Below are 16422 nucleotides of genomic sequence, written 5' to 3' on the forward strand. Positions count from 1 at the left end.
CCGTGGAGCGGGTTTCCCGGGGCTCAGCTCTGCAGTCTGCTCAAAGAGTTAGGGACATCGCGTTGGGACCTGGGAGGAGAGTTTAAAACCAGGACTCTGGTGATCTCAGTCCCCGTGGGCGGAGGGAGATGAGGCCCCGCCCTTTCTCTGCTGTGAGGCTCCCATTGCCCAAGGCCTCTGGGAGTGGGGACTGGGCAGGGCAGGGATCCAGGCCCTGGTGGGCCAGAGACCTCGGGGTGAGCGCCCAGGGGCCTGTGTGCCCTTCCCCTTCCGCCCGGCCTTGTCGTGGGCTCCCCCGCCCCACCTCACCTGGACCAACCACACCGCATCCGCATCCGGTGGCAGCCCTGCCAGAGGAGGAAGCAGAGTCTGAGGTCCCTGTCAGCTGCCCTGGGAGTCCCGCCAGGGTGTGAAGCAAGGCCTTTCCTGCTGCTCCGCTCCAGCATATAAAGGCGGCCTGGCCAGCCGCGAGCTCCTAGACGTCCCTGTGTGCCCCGCCCGCCATGTCCAGCCCCTGTGCCCTGCTCACTTGGACCCTTCTCACCCTCCTGGGACTCGGGGCGACTCGAGAAGACTTCACCCCATGCGGCCCCATCGTGCCCCGGAGAGAGTGGGGGGCCCTGCCATCCAGGTGCGAACAGCGCCTGGACCTGCCCGTGCGCTACGTGGTGGTGTCACACACGGCGGCCATCCCCTGTGACACGCCGGCCTCGTGCATGAGGCAGGTCCAGAACGTGCAGCATTACCACGCCCGGACCCGGGGCTGGTGCGACGTGGCCTACAAGTGAGTGCGGAGGGGACGCCGGAGGAGGGGAAGGTGTGCAGGCCCCGGAGACACGGGGTCCCGGTTCTAGAGCCGCCAGGCTGACACCCCGGGCAGCTTCGTTTCTCCGGGGTCACCGCCTAGGGCTGGGCACGTGCAGGCAGCACGAAAATGCTGGAGGAGGGGAAGGGGCTGACGGCCAGCTCTGCTCCCCGGGGAAGGACAGACTTTGCCAACACGCACCAAGGTGCCCTCCACCCTGGAGTCCCGTTAGACTGTCTGCGCCTGTGCTGGGAGGCAGACAGCAGGCTGGGTGAGCGCGGGGCTGGGTCCCTGTCCCAGCTCCCCTGCTGACGGCAGAGACCCAGGCCGGTCACTCAGCCTCTGAGCTGCAGTGTCCTCCTCCTGTGCACAGTCAGCGGATGGTGCCCACGTGATCGCCAACCGCCACTGCGGGCAAGGCTCCTAGGACACCGCCTGGCATGGAGTCCGGGCCCCAGATGCACGGACTATTGCCATTGGCACCTTCTATGTGTCAGGCCGAGTGCCGGATGCTGGCATGGGGACACAGCCACGCACAGTGGGAATGCAGCCCAAAGGTTTAAACACCAGCAGGGACAAACGAGCAGAGTCAGTGGATGGAGTCACATGGTGACAGGAGTGACAATAAAAAGGAAGAGGATGGGGGAGCTGAGGGAAGAGTGCAGTGAGCTAGGAGGACAGCGGGTGGGGCAAAGGCCCTGAGGCCAGTACGTGGGTCATCCCTGAGGGACAGAAGCCAGGATGGCATGAGGAGGGTTGGAGGGCCTAGTGGGCCACAGGGAGGACGTGGCTCTGCTCTGAGAAGGCAGGCGCCTCGGGAGGGACGGGCCGCGCAGTGGATGGAGCGCCCTCTGGCTGCTGTGAGGCGACAGACTCCAGGGTGAGGGGCAGGAACAGGGACTGGCACAGTCAGGTTAGCCTCTGGGGCCCATGCCACCAGCGCCCTGTCCAGAGTGACAGGCTGGGGTCCAGCACACGGGGTCCCACTGCCAGAGAGCGTTTGACCCCACAGGTTCTGAGACCTCAGGCTGCCCCAGAATCCACTTCTGGGAACTCAGGTCCCCAGGTCCCACCCTTAACTGCTTCGGCAGGGCGAGGGGAGGCCAGGGGGTCTGAGGACCTCAACCAGAGAAATCTAGAAGCCTCCAAGGGTATCCCCAGCTCTTCAGGCTCTAATCTTACGATTCAAAGGCTCCAACTTCAAGGTTTTGTTCCCAAGAGTCAGGTGCTCCATTCTAGATGTTTCCATGAAGTCAGCAGAGCCGAGCCTGGGCCGCAGCCTCTGGCCTCAGTCGCCTTACAGAAAAGCAGACTGAAGTCAGCGCTCAGGTTTTAGGGCTCAGAGTCTGACTCAAACGTTCTGCATCCCCTTCCTCATCACATCACATCCTCTCTGAGCCTCAGTTTCCTCACCTGTAGAATGAGCCCCTGACTGTGCCCCCTGCTGTGGGGCTGAGGTTTCGGGGAGACGCCTCCATAAAGAAACGCACAGGGAGCCGCGATGCCTTCCAGGGGCTGTGGCTGTGGCAGGACCATGACCACCTAGTCCTGGGGGGGTGATTGGGGGGAAGTGTCATTGTGGCATTTCTAGTCTCTTCACAGCCAGACTCTGAGAGTCTGGCTTCCGAAGTGGCAGGTTCAGGACCCAGAGGGGAAAGTTCCGACATTCTGTGCATCACTGGGGACCCTGGGGGCCGAGGGCTGGGGAAGCAGACACTGCGGCTCACGTGCTGCTCCTCTGGCTCATCCACATGCCAGGCAGACTCGCTCCACCGAGACCAGGGGGACGAGGGGTCTTAAGGATCGCCTGCCGGGACTGGAAAGCTCACAGGCGGATGCTGGGGCTCCAGGGTCTGGTCGGCTTGTGGTGCCAGCCCTTGAGTCCCTGATCCCGTCACTCAGGGACCCCAGCACGGAGCAGGAAGCAGCAAGGGGCTCAGGTGACGGTGGAAGAGCTCCTTGGTGGCGAGTTCTGAGAGGCAGGGGTCATGGGGTGTGACCTCGGGCAAAGCACCTCTCTTCCTACGTCTCTGCTTCCTCAGCTTAAAGTGGGGATGACACAGGGCCTGCCTCGGAGGACCGCATGTGAGGACTCATCGAGAGCAGGACAGATTCTCCAGGGAGGCAGGAGAGAGCAAGGAGTCAGACCATGTGGGTGGGAATCATGGGGACCTGGGTGAAAATCCTGACTCTGCCCCTGACCCGCTGTGTGACCGTGGGCAGCTCTGCACCTCTCTGATTCTCCATCCACAGAATAGAGGCAGTAGTGACTCAGGGTTGCTGAGTGGAGGAGGGACAGGGGCTCCTTCCCCAGGAAACCCCTCCTCACTCCTCAACCCCCCACCCCACAGCTTCCTGATCGGAGAAGACGGGCTTGTGTATGAGGGCCGGGGCTGGGACACTCAGGGCGCCCACTCAGGTCCCACCTGGAACCCCAAGTCCATCGGCATCAGCTTCATGGGTAACTACATGGGTAAGTGACTGTCCAGCCGTCGGGACAGGCGCGGACATGGGCCTGGGGGACCGCAGAGCGTGGTGGGTGGTGGTTCAGAGGCTCTGCCACCTACAAGCTCTGTGACCTCGGGCTAGTGACCTGCTTTTCGGAGCCTCATTGTCCCCTCTGGACATGACCGTTTCCAGCCCGCGGTCCTGGGGAGGACTCGGTCATCTGTACCAGGGTCTTGGGCCCGTCCACGGCCCCGAAGGAGCACAGGGTGAATGGCCACTACCCTCTGGGCAGGAGCCCGAGGTCTGGAGCCGAGAAAGGAGGCTCAGCAAGGATCTTGACAGCGACCCTTGCGGAGGGCTTCCTCTGTGCACAAAGTGACATGTTATCGTCCCATAGCCCTGGGGCCAGCTGCCATGATTCTGTCCTGTCACAGTGAGGAAACTGAGGCACAGAGAGGTGGAGCCACGGCTAGGGAGTGGCAGAGCTGGTTGTGGGCCCCAGCTGGGAGGGCACCATGCGAACCACTGCCCCCTGGACCTCTGCTTGTCCAGGGCCCAGCCTGACTCCTGCCTCTGCCTCCCCAGATCGGGCACCCCCGCAACGAGCCCTCAGGGCAGCCCAGAGTCTGCTGGCTTGTGGTGTGGCTCGGGGCGCCCTGAGGACCAACTATGAGGTCAAAGGACACCGGGACGTGCGGGACACAGACTCTCCAGGTGACCGGCTCTATGATATCATCCGGACTTGGCCACACTACCGATACTGAGGCCCTGCCTGCCCCCTCCAGTCAGAAACCCCCTGCCTCCCCCTCCAATAAAGATGCACTCACTGTGACCCTGTGTCCTGCCACCTGCCTCCCTTCCTCTCTGCCTCCCTCATGACCCAACCACTCCCCCAGCTCCCAGCACTCTGTCCTCCCTGGTGCCCAGAACCCAGAGACCCAAACCCTGAACCAAGACCCCCGAGATCCCAGCTCCGAAGCCACGTCACAGCTCAGAACCCAGAGGTCTCCGGGCAGAGGGCAGAAATCAGCACCAAGTCGACCCACGAGTCACTCACAGCAGCTCGGGGTCCCCTGGGGCAATGAACCCTGCTGCAAACACCTCCTCTCCACCACACAGCCAACGACGTCTGTGCCTCTCTGCCTGGACTCCTTTGGGGACGGGCTGCTCACTACCACCGCTCCTGACCCCCACTCTCATTGCTTTAGGGAGGGCAGGAGTTCTTCCTGAGCCGGAACCCCAAGCTGCCTCCCAGGCACAGACGGGCCCAGAAACACACACAGGTCCCAATGCCACCGGCACCCATTCCCTACACCTCCCTCTCCTCCGCCACCCTTAGTCATAAGCTGAGGGATCCCAAAGGAGAGTTTATTTACAAAACGCACCCAGCCCCCCTCCTAGCAGGCAAGGCAGGGGGAGGGTCGGGGTCAGGGCCTCAAGTCTGAGACCCGGAGGGCAGGAGGGGCGGGGCCTGGGCGGGGCCGGAAGGACGCAGGCCCCGCCTCCGCGCCGACTCCCGGGGGAGGGGGGTGCAGGGGCCGGCTCCCCTACCCGGTCACGACCGCGTGTCCAGCCGGCTCATGTATTCCTGCAAGGCCTTCAGGCGGGCGTCTATCTCGGCCATGTCGGCCGCCTGGTGGTCCGAGCTGTAGTCTGCGTGAGCAGGGGGCATGGGGCTGGGAGGGGCCTGAGCCCCGGGAGCTCGCGGCCAACCAGCGCCCTGGGCGCCATCCCAGCCCGCCCTGGGGCAGGTGGGGGGGGAGGAGGAGGCCCAGGCTCACCTTTGATGGGGACCCAGCCCCCCGAATGGGCCAGGCGTCTCTGATGGCGGCCGCGTTCCAGGGGCGTGGCCTTCTGCTGCTGGGGGAGGCACGAGGGGGTGAGGCACCCTCCCTCTATTCCTGCCCCCTACATCCTACCGGAAATTCTGAACCTAAGGACCTCAGAAAAAATGAAGGCTGGCACCTAAGGGGCACTTCCTCTGTGCAAAATGACCTCCTCGCATCTGCCCCAGAACCCTTGACGTGAATAGTCTAACCAAGCCCACTTCACCGATAAAGAAACCGAGGCACGAAGAGCTAAGTAACTACCGTGAGTCAGACGTGACAGGATGGGGAGCCAGGTTTGAGATCCGGCAATTCGAGGCCAGAGCAGGTGCTCTGACCAGCGTCCTCTGCCCCCAGCATCCCCCCGACCTGGCTTCCGGTGGTGTCATGCCGCCCCACCTCCTCCAGGGCCCGAGAAGGACACGCACCCTGCTGGACCCGCTCCAGGTGGTGGGGCTGGGCGGCTTCCCGCGGCGGCCAGCGCTGGGGGAGGGAGGAATCAGGGACCATTGGGGGTCTTTGGGCCCTCCCACCCCGCCCTCCGTCGTTTCAAGGCTCCAGCACCCAGTTTCCCCGCAGAAGACTGTTTCCAGTCTCCGCAGACACCCGCTGGAGGCGGTCGGTCCCCAGCCCGAGTTTTACCCTCTAGGCAGCGATTCCGAGAAATCCTCCAACTCGCTGCAGGAGCTGGCGGACGAGCCGCGGCTGCGCACACTGTCCACTAGGGGGAGAAGGACGCGCTCAGCCTCCGCCCCGCCCGCCGCCCCGCCCGCCCGCCGGCCGCGCTCCGCCCCGTTACCCGAGGAGGGGCGGTTCCGCGAGCGGGTGGCCGCGTCCCCTCGGCCGCTCACGGCGGCGGGGGCCCGAGTCTGGCGAGACCAGGAGATGGACGGGCCGTCCCCGCTTCCTCCGCTGCCCAGTCGGTTCCGCTGCTGCTGCCTGGGGAGCGGGAAGGAGACGCCCGCCTGTGCGCCCAAGCAATATGGGGAAGGGCGGCGCTGCGCCCCCGGGGACCACAGCCAAGGCCGCTGACCCACCTGAGGTCACGTGGCCTAAGTAGGGAGAAAGCATGCGGAGTCACAGACCGTGCCAGGGGGGTGTCAGGTGAGAAGAAGGAGCCGCTAGGGGAAGGGGAGAGATGGAGCAGGCGACAGGTGATGGAGACCGGGATAGATGAGGGCACAGGTCAGGGGACCAGGCAAAGGGGCGGGGTATGGGCAGGAGAGGGGAAATGCGCGCTAACTTCATCTTGATCTCTCTCTGCTTCTTCTCCTTGGCTTTCACAAAGGCTGTGGGGTCGAAACGGGGCACGCGACCACCTAGGACGGGGGCGGGGCGGGGGTGGAGAGAAGAGGAGGCGGGGTTACGGGATGGCTCCTCCGCGTTCTAGTCCGTTCCACCCCCTCCCACGGGCGCCCGGCACACACCTGTGGGCGAGGGCGAGGGGCGGGCAGGGCGGCCTCGACCCCGGCCTCCGCGGCCGCTCTCTCGGGAGGACGAGCGGGCGGTGCCGCGGCCACGCGACGTGGAGCGCTCCCGGGACGACGAGGCCCGATCCTCCCGGGCCGCGGGCGGTCCCACCGGCGGAGTCCGTCTCCTGCAGCCCAGGACGCACTGTCGGTTTCCCGCCGGCCGGGACACTCGTATCCCAAGCCCCTTCCTGGATCGAACCGTCTCCAAACCTTCAGGTCCAGCCCCCCATCATCAGCTAGCCGTTCGCGCCCTTGCACACCACCCTCATAGACACCTTCTCTCAGGCTCCGCACCTCTCGGAGCCCCACAGAGCCCCCCAAAGGAACCTGTCACTTCTCTACATCCTAGCACCCCCTTGCATTGGACCCTTCTTCCTGAGGTTTCCCCCAGCGCCCCGGAAACCCTTCCCAATTTTCCACCACCCACCCCCATAAATGCCAGGGGACCTCGACCAGATCCCCATCTCCCGGGCCCCGCCCTCCTGTTCCACTAGACCCTCAGGCCCCGCCCCTTTCGGGTCCCCATCTGCAGGCCCAGCCTCCTGAGGCCGCCTCCAGCCCTGCCGTCTCTCCCCGGACCCCGCCCACCGATCCCAACTAGGTATTGGAGTCCTTCCCTAAGTCCCATGCAGTCCCTTAGGCCTCTCCATAATCATGGAAACAAAAAGTATTTAAAATTATGTATTTTATCACTCTGCACATTGAAGGAAAGCATAATAGACAGCAGCGGTTTCTTCCAGTATAAAGTTATTTGAACCCATTTATTTAGCTAGAAACACCGGCTTGAGGAGGTGCTGGCATATTCCACTTATAATAATTCGTCTTAAAATAATTGTCATATTTGCAGCATGTTGAAGAAAATATTTTCTAAGTCCTTTGTTCTTCTGAGTCGCGATCCCCAAGAGTTCAAGGTACTTTGGGGGAATGCTGGGTGGCCTGATGAGTGCATGAAAATCAAGGTTTGCATTCTGAAAATACTCTTAAATACACAAATGTTGTTTGGGTGTGGAGCTCAGATTCCTCCTCTGGCGCTAGGACGTTTGAAGGACGTGTTATGAAAGTTTCAGGTCAGTTTCCATTGTTCCTTCTTCTGTCCTCCCCGTGCTTCCTTTTCCATTTTCTTCCTTTGTTTTCTGCGGTTCTTTGTTCTCCGTCTGCTGTTTTCTGCTGCTACAGAGCTTCTGCTCGCCAGGCCATACCTTCTTCCCGTGCACTGGTATTTTCTTGCCAGGCCTCTCTGTCACCTAATTCTGGAGATAGATGCATAAAAGGAACATCCTGTGTAGTTGCTAATTTACTAGAGAAAACTGTGCTCCCAACTGACTGGTGAAAATTTAATAGTTCGCTCTTCTCGATACTGATTTTCTCAGTTTTCCTTCTAGTTGTTATCATGTCCTTAAAATTGTCGGGTTCCTTTGTGTTTCCCGCTGTTTTTCATAGTGTGGCCACTTTCCCAGTCCCTCCTTCCGTCTTTACACGTGTGGGTGCATCTTCCTCCCAGGAGGTCCATCTTCAACGCCCATCTGCCCAGGAACTTTGAACAATCAACTGTAGTTGGCAAAGTTATTTGATCTCGACTTAATTTCCATCCTCTGTTAGATCTGCATATTAATCCCTTTAGGAGTGACAATACTGTTGCTGGGCACACACAGACTTCAAGTAGCTGAAACTGACAGCCATGGTGGGGATCCAAACTTGCCTCTCCCGCTCAGAGCTGCCACCGGCTGCTCTCGGACACAAGGCATGGACACTTGTGCCACATTGACTTTTGAAGGTTAAGCACACCTGTGCTGCTGGGTTAAACCTTATATGGTCGTGGTATACATCGGTGGATTCTGTTTCTTCATACTTTGTTAGCATAACCGGAAGTCCGGTCTCTGAACCCGGTGCCAATCCAAATAACGAGAACAGAGTCTTGAGTGGAAAAGGAAAACATCTTTACTTTCTTTGCCGGGCAGAGGGAGCAAAGCAACAGCTACTGCCTTTAGAATGCTAGCTCCCCGTTAAGAAGCGGGTGAAGGGTTTTAAAGCTTTGTGAGGAATGTGGGGAGGGGGAAACCTGTGACCTTGCTGGCTGGCGTTTTCCCACCAGCCTTCAGCTGCTTGTAGGAAAGGAGGAGATAAGGAATTTCACAGGTGGATGGCCTTGGCTCTGTCTCTGTGGTGGTTTCTGGCACCAGGAAGCCAAGGAGTTCAGCCTGAGAAGCTTTAGTTTCTTGATATCTCTGGACATCAGCTTCCCTGTGATAAACTTCAAGGACCTGTGATCAGCCACAACTTTAGTGGGAGCCCAGCTGAGGCCACCTGGGCTTTAAGAATTTGTAACTTCTATTTCCCTTGTAAAGCTCAGGAAGTCAAAGCTTAAAGAAGCAGATATTTACAAAAGAGTGTAACTAAACAAGCAGGGAATTACAATGAATGCTTTTGGTTTTAACCCATTTATGCTGGGTTCAAGGTAGGGGACCCGATATCAGGGCTGGCATTAATTAAAAGCCTGTAATGTTAGGAGTTTTTGCATCTGTTTTCACGAGGGATGTTGGTCTGTGATTTTTTTCTTTTTCTGTAACATCTTTTTTCTGGTTTTGGTATCTGGTTCATGCCGGCCTCCTAAAATAAGTTGGCAAGTATCCTCTACCTCTATTCTCTGAAACAGCTTGTATGAGGTTGTTATTTCTTCTTTGAATGTTTGATGGGATTCACCAGTAGAACTGTCAGGGTCTAGGAATTTACTCCATTTACAAGCCAACAAATTATTCTGAAGCCGTTTCATAAATGTTGGCAGACGACACAAAATACCTGGGTCAGAGACAAACGACTTCGATACTCACAGCGCATCAAAAGTACGAGTGTCAGTGTATTTGTTTTGGTTCCTCTTTTCCCCCCAAGAACCATGGGGCGGACGCTGAGGGAGCCAGAGTGTACTGCACGTGCTTTAGGGCTGTTTCCCCCTGGAGAACACAGAGCTTGGGGAATCCTCCACTTTTACAGAAGCAGTAGGAAGCCTGCTGGATCTTGGGGGAAATGTTAACTCACCCTTCAAGGCTGCTTGCTGTAAACATAACCCTAAGATATGGCCTGGACCAAGAGCAGTCAGGACAAAGATTCTAGTCATGCCCATGAGAATACACAGGGAGGCTCCGTTCCTATTGTGGGTTGCCTCCCTCAACAATGAACAATGAATGTCCTTGGCATGACACATTTTTGGTCAGACTTGAATTTTCACGTGAGCATACCACTCCACTGGCCACTCTGACTAGTCTGACTGATAGATTCTGGGATCCAGTCTCTTCAATTTGTCTCATCCAGCATTGAATGGAGATGACCATCAACAGGACGCCAGGAAGCAACACAAGGTCAACCTGCAGGATTGACCTCAGTCACGCTCCCCGTGGTCCAGCGTCAGACAACTGTGAACACGTCCCGGGGAGAACAGTGGGTCTTATTTTATGCAGCCAGGATGTGGTCTACAACCCAAGCAAGCGACTTTAGACGGACCTGCTGATCTTTGGTGACATTGCCAATAATTACAGGGAGCGATAGACAGGCCAAAAAACAACCCAAGCCCCAGTGGATAGACACTTTGTGGCCCATTTTCCCCGCATACAAACATGTAACCTGAAGGGACACAGGACACAAGTTGTTGTGAAACCCACCTTGGATCACCATCTCACAGGTTTGGCTGAGCCACATGGGCAGTGGCACCGAGCGGGTACAGCCTCAGTTGCCGTACATGGCACAGCTCGAGGATGACCAGGTGCTGGGGGAGGCACGTGAGCTGAGTCAGTCAGCCTGAATCGAGGTTTGTCAGTCTGTGTCTCTGTGTACACAGGAGGGAGGCGCTGTGGACGGCATATCCACACAGGTTTCCTGTTTCACAGCAGACAGATGAGGATGACACCCAGCAGCAGACCTGAGTGTCAGCAGCAGCTGTTTCTGGACTCAGGCGGCAGTGTTGAATCCATGGGACAAAGGGAGCACTCACTGTTTTCCCCTTGAGTACCGTGCTCGGGGGCCTGTGGTGTTCCCTCCCCAAGCACTGAGGTTATTGTTGCCCCTGCACGGCCACAAAGTCAGTGTGTCCCCTCCAGGAGCTATAACTTCACCCTTTTGTTCCGTCCATCCCCTATTTGCACCCAGACCTTTCATCCATAAGAGTCATGTGTGAGTGGAACAAAGTGATTTTTACATTTTTCGAAACTCATTGCATTTCCTACCTTGACACCCACATGACCACAAAGGGGGTAACTCAGCAAGCAGTGTACTCAACCAAGCGGCCATTATCTTTGTGATCCAGGATCATATCAACCCAACGAGAGAAGCCAGGGGGCTGAACCAGAATTAACCTGGGGTCTCCTAGGCCCCTGTGGGCTGTGCCGGAGGATGAACCAACCAGGCTGGCCGGGAAATGTTAGTAGGGGAAAGAAAGAAGCATCATGCCCAGGCCTGGTCAAGGTGGAATTCTGAATTGTCAAATCAGTCTGTATAACCCCCATGTATAGTAAAGAATTAACTTCACCCAGAGAGAGGTCTTGCCTGGCTCCTGGGAGGCGATCTTAAGCCTTTGGACTGTCCTGCCCGATAAGAGTGTCTTTGTTTACCTGGGGGCTTTGGGATGGGCCAGATAGTCTATGGGGACAATGATTTATGGTGGTGGCTCTGGGCCAATGGCATCTGCTCAGCCTCCAGAGGGGCTGAAGTCCGAGGTCAGCCACACAGGTCGTCAATCATGTCTATGTGACCAAGTGTCAGTAAAAACTCTGGACGGCAAGGCTCAGGTGAGCTGGTTGGAAATACTCCGTGATTGTCGTCACACATCCTTGCTGGAAGCGTTAGCATCACCCAAGACTCCACGAGGAGAGACAACTGGAGGCTCACGCCTGGTCTCTGCTGGACTCTGCCCCATGCGCCTCTTCCCCTGGCTGATTTTAATCTGTTCCTTTCTCTGTAATAAACCATAACCGTGAGTGGAACAGCTTTCCATGAGTTCTGTGAGTCCTTCCAGCAAATTGTCCAACCCGAGGGTGGTCTCGGGGACCCCCCAGACTTTACAGCCCATAATCCCCCACCATTTTGTCGTGATCATTGTCCAGGAAGTGGCCAAGGGGAGATGACCCCTTTCTGGGAACTTCTGCTTTCAGTGGCCAATCTGTCTTCCTCAGGTGTAGACGCTAGGAGAAGGTGAGGGGGGTGAGTGGGGACTCTTTCAGAGCTGGTTTTGGAAGGCTGTTTCAGCACTTAGCACACCGCAGGCCCGTGGACCACAGGGAGGGAAGGCCCACTGGATTATCAGTCCGCTGTTGAGTGAGTTTGCAGTGAAAGGTGCTTCACCGTCAGACTGAAGACAGTTGCAAAAGCCACCGTGTAGTGGGCAGAGTCAGCAGGTCAGACTGGACCAGCAATGCTGTAACCTGAAAAAGTGTCAAGAGTGGGGAGGCGTCGTCATGGGTTGAATTGTGGCCCCCCCAAAATCGTGAAGACCTAACCCCCAATACCTGTGAATGTGACCTTGTTTGCTAACAGGGTCTTTGCCGATGATCAAGTTAAGATGAGGTCGTTAGTTCTCTATATCAATTACACCTAAATAAACTGGTTTTTTAAAAACAGATGAGGTCCTTTGTGTGGGCTCTAATCCAATATGACTGTTATCCTTATAAAAAGGGGAAATTTGAGGAAAGATGGAGAGTGACATTATCAATGTGACAGCATAAGAATTTTCTACTGTCTACCCCCAAAGACACCGATTTTGACTGTGAAAGATGACAAGAGTGGAGCCATATTAAAACAGAGCGAGAGCAGCCACTTCAGAGGAATTGCCTTGCATGTCCTGTTTTCTTTATGTTCCAAACTGGACCAAACCTCCAGCACTTCAAGAAGTCAGCAAGGACAAGAACATCCTGTCTGTGAGAAGTGATGGAACTGGACTTTGCTGATGGCTTAATTGCTAACCCGTCCATGGGGTACAAGTCTAGCCTCTTGCCTGATGACCGAATGTCAAGCCAGTCTACGAAGTACAAACCTAGCCTCACCTCGACGCGCACCAAAGAACTCGGCCTTCATACAACTCACCTCACCTTCCTCCTTCTCCCCATAAAAGCCCTGAGCCCTCTCCTGTAACCGGGACGCTCTTTGGGTTTCTCCCTGAATCTGTGCTCCCCAATTGCAATTCTTTGATCCCAAATAAATGCTTTGCCTCTTAAACTGGTTTCTGTTTCTGTAGAGTGAAATAACGGTCACCTGTGGAGGAGAGGGCCCTCGTGGGAGTCAAGGAGTCCAGCAGAGAAGTTCCAGGACAGCACTGGGGCAAAACAATCTGAGACTGGAAGCCCTGACGAGGGTAAGAGAACAGCTTCACTTTAGACAGACACCCCCGCCCCAAGGCGGCACAGCTCAGCGCCAAGAGAGGCCTCCTTTGCCCCTGATTTCTCCCTCAGAGGAAAGTTCATACCAAGCAATGGGCTCGCTCTGCTTGCCGTCATCTGAGCCAATGAATCACAGTGAGTTAGGGATCGAGAGAGGAAGTCTAATTAGAGTAGATCAGCTGGCAGATCAGAAGACAGGTGACTAATGTCTCAAAAAGCCATCTGCAAGGACTCCAGAATCTTGAGGCAGTTAGAGAGGGAAAATGGGCCACGAGGAGGGGTCCAGGGATGCTGGGCTCCAGGCATCACACTGTTCCATTCTTCTGTCAGCTGCAATGGACACCTTGTAGGTGTGTTTCTCGCGTGTGGTCAGCCTGTTCCTGGAAAGAAGCTAATAGAACAAAGTTTTAATTTATTAAGCTCTTGGGGAGTCCATGCGTAAGCAGAGGCCATATATCAGGACAGCATGTGGGTTTTCTGGGTCCCAGCTCTACGGAGGAGTGGTGAGAAGAATCTCAAAGGGCCCGTCCATTTGGGTGACGACTGGTTTTCGAGTCCCTGGTCTTTCCAAGTTTTCAGTGAAACATGATCATCAGGTCGGAAGGCATGTGGAGGGACGTCAGACAGATAAGCAAATTCATGGACAGAAGTTAATGCCGAGCTTAATGATTTAACGTAATTAGCAATCGTGACGTCCCTTAAAACATGCAGAGATCAGTCCCAGGGGAAGATGCCTGAACGGGTCTCCCATATGGAATTTTGAAAGGACCGATGGGGAGCTCCTGGAACCCGCGGCAGGGCTGGGGGCAGTGCCTCATGCCAAGTTAGCTGTGCTTCCTGACAGATTCTGCACTGGTCTTCTGCAAGGCGGGATTCATCTTCTCCGTCTTTCCAGATGCCTGGGGTCTCCAAGCTGAGAGTAGCGTCCATCAGACGGCTAAGCCTCTGGACACTCGCTGCATCATTTGGGAGACAAAAGCTGGTCCGTTATTGCTCTGCAAGGCCTAAGGCAGACAAACCTAGCGATGATTTCTCAGCATCGTGCAAGTGACTTCTGGTGCTTTCTCAGTCCTGGTGGCAAAGGCTTCTATCCACCCGGCAAAGGTGTCCACAGACACTAACAAAAACCTAAAATTCCCAGCTGCCCGGGGCATCTGGGCAAAGTCCATTTGCCAGGCTTCAGAAGGCCAATTCCTTCATGTCGGGGGCTGAGGTGCGGGGGACCAGAGCGGTCTTGGGTTGTTCTTTGCACAGATTATGCAGTTTTTGCTCACCTGTCGTATGGCCTTTTGCAGGTGGGGCCCTATGATGCACTTCTGGACCCACTGGAGGGCAGCATCTCTTCCACAGCCATGCTCTCATGTCCTCGTCTCAGGATGGGGTATAAGAGGGCCTCGGGTATTAGGACCACCCCGCGGGCACCCCGCTTCCTGCCTCCCGGGCGTGCAGTGTCGCATCCCCATCCTTCAGCCCCTTCCTCATCCTTTTCAGAATACATCGGCTTGTGGGCAGCGAGCTCCAGCTGTGGCAGTGGGATCCCGTCACGGCAGGGGTGTCTGTGCTAGCAGCCCGTTTGGCCGCTCGGCCAGCCAGTCTGTCTCCTTGGGCAACAGGTGTATTGTCCCCCTGGTGGCCAGGGCAACGCGTGATGGCTACCCGATAAGGGTCGTGAACCGCACCAAGCAGCTCTAGCGTTTCAGGGCGTGTCTGGTCTCCTCTGTCCCTGCTGTTGGGAGTTCCCTCTCCTTCCAGGTGGGCCCGTGAGCATGAACTACAGCACAGGCACAGCAGGAATCTGTGTATATTTACTGGATGTGCAGACCGAGGGGGGCGAAGATTTCCGCCTCTGGAGCCCGCGTCCCTGGGGGAGGGGCTTTACCCTCTACAGTCTCTTGTAAAGTTCTGACCCCGTGTCTGTGCCTCTTACCTTGATCCATGAAGCTGCTGCCATCTGTGCAGAGTTCCAGGTCCAGCTCTTCCAGAGGACAGGCCAACAAATCGGGTCGGCTAGAATGCGCCGTCTCCATGACTCGTGAGCGGTCATGTTCTGAAGCTCCTGACTCTCCTTAGGGAGAAGGTGGCTGGGCTTGGGGAGGACGACACTTGCATCCGTACATTGGGATCGTCCAGAAGGAGGGCCTGGGACCTGCCCATCCGTCCTGCAGGGAGCCGGTGTACCCCTTTCTGTTCTGATACTGTGAGGACTTGCTGTGGCACAGATACCGTGGTCGCTTGGCCCAGGGTGAATTTTTCAGCTTCCTGCAGGATGTCACAAGCAGCAGACACCACCCTGAAGCAGGGGGCCAGCCTTGGACAGTCTGATCCAATTGCTTGCAAAAATAGTCCACTTGCCGTGGGGTCACGCCCAGGTTTTGAGTTAATATCCTCGAGCTTATTCCCTGCCTTTCACGTGCTTACAGGCTGGAGGGCTTGTCCAGGTTAGGAAGCCCCAAGGCTGGGGCTGAAATTAACTGTGCCTTGATGGCATCAAAGGCCACCTGACATTCCTTTGTCCATCCTAGTGGCTCCTGGTCGAGCCCTTTTACAGCCTCATAGAGGGGCTCTCCCATGAGACTATAGTTAGGGATCCAGATGCGACAGAAACCAGCCCTGCCCAGAATCCCCACAGCTGTCGCCGGGTGGTGGGAGGGTCGGGCACGCTATGGCTGTCTCTCTGTCTGGCAGCAGGTCCCTTTGGCCTTTTGATAAGGTCAACCCTAAGTGCGTAACTTTTTGTTTGCAGATCTGTGCTTTCTTTTGTGAGGCCTGATAGCCACATTCAGCCCAATGATCAAGGTCTTGGTTGTGTTGGCAGGAAGTTCTCCTAAGTGGTGCTCCCGATCAGCAAGTCATCCCCGTACTGTCACAGCCATCCTTCTTGTGATTGTGAGCAGCTCAGGTCTGCAGCCAGGGCCTCCCCTAACTGCACGGGGAGTTTTGAAGTGCTGGGGGAGCGCTGTCCAACAACATGGCTGAGCGGCCGGAGGGTCTGGGTCACACCATTCAAAGGCACAAAGTTGTTGCGATTCTTCTGTGAGCGTATGCAGAGGAATGCGCCCTTTAAGTCCAAAACTGAAAACCAGCCAAATTCCACCGAAATGTCGAGTAGCAAGGGGAAGGGCTGGGCACCACAGGGTGCAGGTCCTGAACCACCTCATTTACGGCACGAAGGCCCTGAAGAAACCGCTGTTCCTCTGAATTGGGTTTCTCGACCAGGAGAATAGGAGGATCACATGGCGACTGGGGAGGTCTGATTAAGCCCTCCGCCAGGAATTTCTGCAGCGCTGGCTGGACGCCCTTCTGAGCCTCCTGTCTCCGCAGATATTGCTTCAGGCTGTGTGTACTGGCTGAACAGTGTTTGCTTTCCCAGCTTTCCCCTCCGCCCACGCGTCCGGTCTCACCTCCTTGAGGAGCTCAGGTGGCAGTGGGTCCAGCGGTGGTGTTTGAACATCAAGCAGAACCATCTGGAACCAAAAGGATGATTGTTCTCATGGCACTTCCACCTCTACTTG

The 16422-nt window shown here is 56.7% G+C and overlaps 2 protein-coding genes, 1 non-coding gene and 1 pseudogene across 3 annotated transcripts; 1 reads left to right on the plus strand and 3 right to left on the minus strand.

Moving 5' to 3' along the window:
• Positions 1-354: 354 nt before the first annotated feature.
• LOC100071074 (peptidoglycan recognition protein 1) lies at positions 355-4085 on the plus strand. The gene is made up of 3 exons (XM_001500760.5): positions 355-784; positions 3157-3278; positions 3839-4085. Exons 1-3 carry the CDS (start codon positions 504-506, stop codon positions 4015-4017), a joined length of 582 nt encoding a protein of 193 aa, XP_001500810.1. The 5' UTR covers positions 355-503; the 3' UTR covers positions 4018-4085.
• Positions 4086-4195: 110 nt separating this feature from the next.
• On the minus strand, positions 4196-4274 carry MIR769A (microRNA mir-769a). Its single transcript, NR_032893.1, has one exon. It is a non-coding gene; the product is annotated as a microRNA mir-769a (primary transcript).
• A 333-nt stretch (positions 4275-4607) lies between these two features.
• LOC106781867 (centrosomal protein CCDC61-like) lies at positions 4608-6771 on the minus strand. The gene is made up of 7 exons (XM_070223067.1): positions 6507-6771; positions 6323-6398; positions 5879-6018; positions 5722-5800; positions 5508-5562; positions 5035-5110; positions 4608-4906 (listed from the first exon to the last, which is right to left on the minus strand). The coding sequence occupies exons 2-7, from the start codon at positions 6325-6327 to the stop codon at positions 4809-4811; spliced, it is 453 nt and encodes a 150-aa protein (XP_070079168.1). The 5' UTR covers positions 6328-6398; positions 6507-6771; the 3' UTR covers positions 4608-4808.
• Positions 6772-7240: 469 nt separating this feature from the next.
• Positions 7241-14937, minus strand: LOC138916029 (receptor-binding cancer antigen expressed on SiSo cells pseudogene; annotated as a pseudogene).
• Between the last annotated feature and the right edge of the window lie 1485 nt (positions 14938-16422).

The sequence above is a fragment of the Equus caballus genome, chromosome 10 (assembly GCF_041296265.1).
Source record: "Equus caballus isolate H_3958 breed thoroughbred chromosome 10, TB-T2T, whole genome shotgun sequence".
Classification (NCBI taxonomy): domain Eukaryota; kingdom Metazoa; phylum Chordata; class Mammalia; order Perissodactyla; family Equidae; genus Equus; species Equus caballus.